The 6990-nt window shown below is 52.4% G+C and overlaps 1 protein-coding gene across 1 annotated transcript in view; it reads left to right on the forward strand.

The window, feature by feature from the left end:
• The window catches only part of si:dkey-100n23.5, a 152671-nt gene that overhangs the window by 75179 nt on the left and 70502 nt on the right, over nt 1-6990 (forward strand). The window contains exon 15 of the mRNA XM_035408512.1: nt 2646-2693. Within this exon, the coding sequence (XP_035264403.1) occupies nt 2646-2693 (48 nt within the window). The remainder of the gene's footprint in view (nt 1-2645; nt 2694-6990) is intronic.

The following is a 6990-nucleotide window of genomic DNA, read 5'->3' on the forward strand; positions in this document are numbered from 1 at the left end:
AAAGGAGGAACGTGTGACTTTCTCCTCCCGCTCGGAAGAGGCTGCACAATTGCGCGAGGAGAATCGCAGCGGCCACTCTGCCGGCTCCCGCTGATTACAGATTGCGTAATTAAATTACTGCGCTCTGCTGGGGGGTCTCGCTTCTTAACGCTCTGCGGAGCTCATTAAAGGATCGCGCGGCGAGGGGTCGGTTAGACGCGCATTCAAACTGCAGCGGAACTTTCTCCGCTCGTTTTACTGCGTGGTCTGCAGTTCTGAGTCCTGATGTGGCAACCCGCCTGCAGGGTCAACGCAGATCTGACGTCAGTGTGCTTTGTCTTTTTTGATCCCCCTTTTTGCGAGGGTCTTGTTCGATCGAATAGTATCCGTGGAGACTACATTGGCACAGTCGAGTTAATTTTTTTGCACCGTGGTCGAATATTACGTTTCGCTTTGTCGCAATGTAACATGATAGCGTTTGAGACATGCCGCTCGCAGCGCAGACACAACATTTCACTACTGTGTCGGACAGGTGTATTCTCTGCACCAGGAAAACTTTGTCGGCTTTGTAGAAACTATTGCAGTACAAACCAGGATATAGGTTCCTCTGACATTTTGTGAGGAGCCTATGTGTTAAGTGTCTCTGATCAGGGGACTGCACAGTAAAGATTTTAAAAAATAGATGCGGGAGAATAAAATTCTGAGTGCCTTATCCTAGTACAAATCAACTGAAAAAGACAGTACTTGCTAAAATATTTTTCATTTGTCTGAAGCAGAAACAAACACTTTGGCAGTTGTCTTCTTTATTGTGCTATCGACTGCGCCGGAAAGAAAATGTTAAATTTAATTCTGGCTCGGTTAATAGCGCTCTGAAAAAGCGAGTTGCCCAAACGCGTTATCGTGCTTGTGCATGACTGAAAAGAATTAATTAGAAATATTTTAGCGAGTCCGCTTTTTCATTCATAATAAAGATTAAGGCATAACGAACATACAGATTATAAACAGATAGTTAATATATTTTTCTTTCTAAAATTATAGAGGATTCAGATTCAATTTAACCGCGATGGCTTCAGAGGTATTGAGTTGCACGTTATCGCAATCGTTAGGCTTTTGTCATCTCTCGCGTAACGTCGAACCTTTGGCTCTAACTGAAAAATATGAAAAAGGCGACGTGAGAAATGGAAGGCTTGCTTTTGTGTCTGGGCTGCTGACATTAAGCGCACGCTTTGGGCTCGGTCTGAAACGGCCCCTCTAATAAAGCAATTTGCCTCGAATTGGCCGCGCAGTTTGGTGTTCATCTCGTCTTTGTGCAGACGAAAGCGGGCTGGATATTGTCCAAAGAAAACACAGTGTGTCCTTTCAGTGACGAATCATGGCTAATAAACCTGGGCTGCGTGCGGAAGGCAAGACGAAGCCTCCTGGCGCGTCCCACACTCTGATTCCATCCTGATTGACGCGTGGTATTCACAGGTCTTCCTGAGGGGGTTGCAGTGATCCTGCACAAATAGCAATTTCGAAGAAGTCTGTTTACCCTCGTATAAGAGTGGACGATTGGCTATGTCCAAAATCATATTATTTTTTCAGATGGTGGGCGGCTGCCTACACGATGTATAACACAGTATTTTCTGTTAATGTGCTTAATAAACAAGGCAATAATATAATGAATAAATAAGCGTTTTTCGGAAATTATTTTAATAACCCACAGGCCTACATTTAACGTTAAAAGTTTTTCTAAATATATTGAGAAGTCACTAGCTTGTCTAACCTTTACTACTTCTTCCTGATCAGCGAATATGGAGCACATGATTTCAAAGATGGCTGTGTGTATGCTAATGTTCATTAACTCTGTTCATTAATAGCGGTCCATTTATGTTTAAAAAACCAATGTCGTGACATCGCCATGCAGCGTGCGACCGTATGCGAAAAAAATTTAATGGGGAAATTACTATGTTGTTTTATACCAGTTCTGCTAATTAGTATAATGAGTAAACCCATTGTTTGAAATATTATGTTAATGAATGTTGCTCGCTTTGAAAAGCCTCGCTTAGTTGTAATGATATTTCAGCCATTAGCAATAATAATAATTTTACTCGGAGTAACTTTTCAGAAAAGTTTGAAGGATGATCAATTTGCGTGTAAAGGCGTATCATGGATGAAGACAGAAAGCTTACGATATAAAATTGTAATATAGTCCGTCCCTACGTTCATGTCTCCCACGGTTAGAAATTGTGCACTGCCCACACTTCCAGCTTCTCTAAAAACATTGATGACAATAAAAGTATGTCTCAAAAAGCGATTATTCTAACGTTTATTACTTATGCATTGATGAGCTTAGCTCTTCCTTTAATACTCGATATGTGAACATGATAGCTATCTCTGTCGAGGTTGGTGGTTGTACTGACATTGTAGTCGATTCTACTGCTTCTCGTTTGCACAGTTCCTTGCTCTAAGTATGTTAACTAGCATTTCCTCCTGCCTGCTCTTAAACTTGTTGAATGCACTTATGTGTTTAGTTTTGTAAGTCACTGTGGGTAAGGAAATGAGTGTGATAGCAAAAAAACATTGTTTTACAGTTATGCGCATCATGTTATGAGTGGATGATATCAGTTCATACGTGTCTGCTTGCGTGTGAAGTAGCTTAACCCTTGTGTTTTGTTTCCTCTCAGATGCAGTCCTGGTTTGGAACATTCAACCCTGAGAGGGAGAGAAGGAAGGTAAGAGCTGGTTTGTTCCATTTCTGGTGTTTGGAGGCGGGGGGGCGGGGGTTCACAGCTGGTCCCCGGGTCTAGGGCAGCATGACTGACATTGGGTTCACATCCCAAAACCAAGCCTTGACAATTCACACAGGAAATCCAACACACTTCCAACAAAAACAGCGCCCTCCCCCCCCCCCCCCCACCCCCCCCCCCCCCCGGAGCTTTCAAACCAAACAAAAACACATCTGTTTTCCACCGCCCCGTCCCACTGCTCCCCACCGCCAGCGCCATAACCCAGCGCCTGCCAGGAGCAGCCTGTCCCCGGCCTGGCGTTCCTCCCCGCGGCCGTGCCGGGAGCTGGCGCCGGGCGCCGCGTGGGCGTCCCCCGTCCGCCGTTAGACCAGCGGAAGGCCGCCGACGGCGTCGGCAGACGGGCGTGTGAATGGACGTGCTGCCGCCGGCGGGCGGAGCGAAGGCTTTTGAGTGACGCGGGACCGGCGGCGAATGGAACGTCCGCGCTGGCGCACGGCTGGCGGACAGACGCACAGCAGCGCGTGCACACCGTTTAGCGCTTTCTCCAACTCTGACAGTTTGTGAGCTGGGTAAAAGCTTGTGTCAGTGTGAAGTGTGCTTTATCATAATTGACTGGCTGATAAGGGTGTGGCTGACAGACAGGGGGAGAGTTGGGGTGCGGCTGCCAGACAGGGGGAGAGTTGGGGTGCGGCTAACACACGGGGGGAGAGTTGGGGTGCGGCTGACAGACGGGGAAAGTTGGGGTGTGGCTGACAGACAGGGGGAGAGTTGGGGTGTGGCTGACAGACAGGGAGAGGAGAGAGTTGGGGTGTGGCTGACAGACAGAGAGAGGAGAGAGAGTTGGGGTGTGGCTAACACACGGGGGGAGAGTTGGGGTGCGGCTGACAGACAGGGGGAAAGTTGGGGTGTGGCTGACAGACAGGGGGAGAGTTGGGGTGTGGCTGACAGACAGGGGGAGAGTTGGGGTGCGGCTGACAGACAGGGGGAGAGTTGGGGTGTGGCTGACAGACAGGGGCAGAGTTGGGGTGCGGCTGACAGACAGGGGGAGAGTTGGGGTGCGGCTGACAGACAGGGGGAGAGTTGGGGTGTGGCTGACAGACAGAGAGAGTTGGGGTGTGGCTGACAGACAGGGGGAGAGTTGGGGTGCGGCTGACAGACGGGGAGACTTGGGGTGTGGCTGACAGACAGGGAGAGGAGAGAGAGTTGGGGTGTGTCTAACACACAAGCTGGAACACTGAGCTGCTGCCCTGAATTGGGAGGTCTGCAGTGAGTCAGTCATACTGTACCATACAGACAGGAGAGCAGAAGCAGTGTGTCACTCTCATACCCATGATGCTGTGGGGGGACTAAGGTGTGTGTGTGTGTGTGTATATGTATGTATGTACGTGCAATGTGTGCGTGTGATTGTTTTTACATATGTGCAGAGTGTGTGTGTGTGTGTGTCTGCACACGTGTGGTGTGTGTGTCTGTACACATGTGTGGTGTATGTGTGTTTGTGTCTGTACACATGTGCGGTGTCTGTGTGTGTGTGTATGCATGTGCGGTGTGTGTATGTACGCATGTGCGGTGCGTGTGTGTATATGTGTCTGTACATGTGCAGTGCGTGTGTGTGTGTGTGTGTGTACGCATGTGCGGTGCGTGTGTGCGCGTGTGTGTGTGTGTGTGTGTGTGTGTGTGCGTGTGTGTGTGTACGCATGTGCGGTGCATGTGCGTGTGAGAGAGAGAGAGAGAGAGAGTGTAAATGCAGAGCTGGGTCTGGTGACTGGGACGTTGGGCCGTTTGATGTGTGGATCCAATCACTGGCCTTTCATGTGTTCTGAGGGACATCTGGCTGCTGTCCATGGGACTGCTGCGCCTTTGAAGGGAGCAGGTGCAGGGCACTGTGTGGCAGTTTAGCCACTGTCCTTTCATTTCCTCTGTCACACACACCTGTCCCCTCTCATTGGTCCTCTAACACCCAGGCTCCTCCCCCCTCAATGGTCCCTTGACACCCAGGCCCTTCCCCCGTATTTGGCCTTTTCTATTTATGAATTTTAAAAAAAGCATGAGCATGAAAACCCAGTTAGGGAATAAGACAAAAAGCGAAACCCAGAGATGTCCAGGGCGTGGATTTAAAGCGAAAGACAGAGACAGGAAACAGGATACAGCGTTTGGCGGCCGCGTCCGCTCCGCTGACGCCGTGGCCGCTTAACCCGGGATTACAGCGCCTCCCCGCCCAGCCGCCGGAGGCCGGAGGACCGGCGGGATGAGTCGGCTCGCCCGCGGCTCCCTGATTGACTCCCGCGGCCCCGGCCGCCGGCTCGCCCTCAGCCCTTCCTCCCGACGGCGGGGTCCCGCAGGGTTTGGGGGGGGGGGGGAGGGCTGGGGGGGCTGGACGAGCGCTGTTTTTAAAAGCGGATTAGCCCAGGCGAGCGTACGGGTGCCCCCCCCCCCCCGGCTCCCCGCGGCGAGGCGGATCGATGCGGAGGCCGGCCGTGTCAGACGGACAGGCGGAGGCGTAATAAAGCACCGCGTGCGGCGCCGGCTCCTGGGGGAGGGGGCGTTGGGTCGAGGGCCGAGCCCGGGCCGGAGGTGCTGGGTAAATGCCTCGCAGTCGATGCTCTGGCGTGACCTCTCCCAGGCCCCCCCCCGCTCTGCTCCGCTCCGTCTCCGCGGTGACACCCCCGGCCCTCAGCCTGTCACCGCCTGGTGAACCTCACCCCCCCCCCCTCGTGGTTCCCCTCCCCTCCCCCACACCGCGCCGCAGAGAGGGGAACGCGCTCTCCTTTAAGGCCTTTCCGTTTGGAGTGGGCTGCTGGGACCGGCTCACAGCCTGCTGGTGCAGCGGAAAACCCCAGCGCAGGCTCTCTCTCTCTCTCTCTCTCTCTCACTCTCTCGCTCCCTCCCCCTCTCTCTTCCCCTGTCTCCCTCTCTCTCTCTCTCTCGCTCTCTCTCTGCCTCTCCGTCTCCCTCCCTCTCACTCTCTCTCTCTCTCTCTCTCTCTGCCTCCCTCTCTCTTTCTCTCTCTCTCTCTCTCTCTCTCTCTCTCCCTCTCTCTCTCTCTCTCCCTCTCTCTCCCCGTCTCCCTCTCTCACTCACTCTCTCGCTGTCTCTCTCTCTCTCTCACACACACACACACTTTCTCTATCTCTCATTCTCACACACACACTTTCTCTTTCTCACTCACACACTCTCACACACACATACTTTCTCTATCTCTCATTCTCTCACACCTGCTTTCTCTTTCTCTCACACACATACGCACACACACACCAACAAGCTTTCTCTATTTTGCCAATTCTCACACACGCTTTCTCTTTCTCACACACACACACGCACATACACACCAACAAGCTTTCTCTATTTTGCCAATTCTCACACACACGCTTTCTCTTTCTCACACACACACACACACACACATACACACACACACACTTTCTCTATTTTGCCAGTTCTCTCACACGCTTTCTCTTTCTCACACACACACATACACACACACACACGCTTTCTCTTTCTCACACACACACATACACACACACACACGCTTTCTCTTTCTCACACACACACATACACACACACACACGCTTTCTCTTTCTCACACACACACATACACACATACACACACACACACGCTTTCTCTTTCTCACACACACACACACATACACACACACACACTTTCTCTATTTTGCCAATTCTCACACACACTTTCTCTATCTCACACACACACGCACGCACATACACACACACACTTTCTCTATTTTGCCAGTTCTCACACACGCTTTCTCTTTCTCACACACACACACACACACACACTTTCTCTTTCTTGCCCATTCTCACACACGATTTTTTCCTGCACACGCTTTTCTCTCAAGTGCTTTTTCTCTTTCTCTCTCTCTCTCGCTCTCTCTCTCTCTCTCTCACATGCTCACACTTTATCTCTCGATCCTCCGCCTCCCTCTCAGTCCCTTGTTCTCTGTGCTGGAGGGGTGGGGGTGCGGGTGGGTGTGCGGGGGCGGGTGGGGGGGGAGGCGTCTCTGTCGGCGGCGGCGGCGTCTGTCAGCGAGGCCCCGCGCGACACGGCGTGTCCTCAGATCGACGGGCGCGGCGACCCTCCTGTGATTCGGCCCCGCGGCGGCGATGGGGGACGGGACGGGATGGACGGGGCGAACGAGAGCGGCGCTGCGGGGGCGGGGCCCGGCGCCCGCGCGGGACGCCGGCGGCCAGGGGAACGGCGCCGGTAATGAGAGCTGACAGGGGAGCCGGCTCGTAATTGGGCGGCTGCGTTTGCTGGCAGGCAGAAGAG

Source organism: Anguilla anguilla, chromosome 3 (assembly GCF_013347855.1).
Source record: "Anguilla anguilla isolate fAngAng1 chromosome 3, fAngAng1.pri, whole genome shotgun sequence".
In the NCBI taxonomy this organism is placed as follows: Eukaryota; Metazoa; Chordata; class Actinopteri; order Anguilliformes; family Anguillidae; genus Anguilla; species Anguilla anguilla.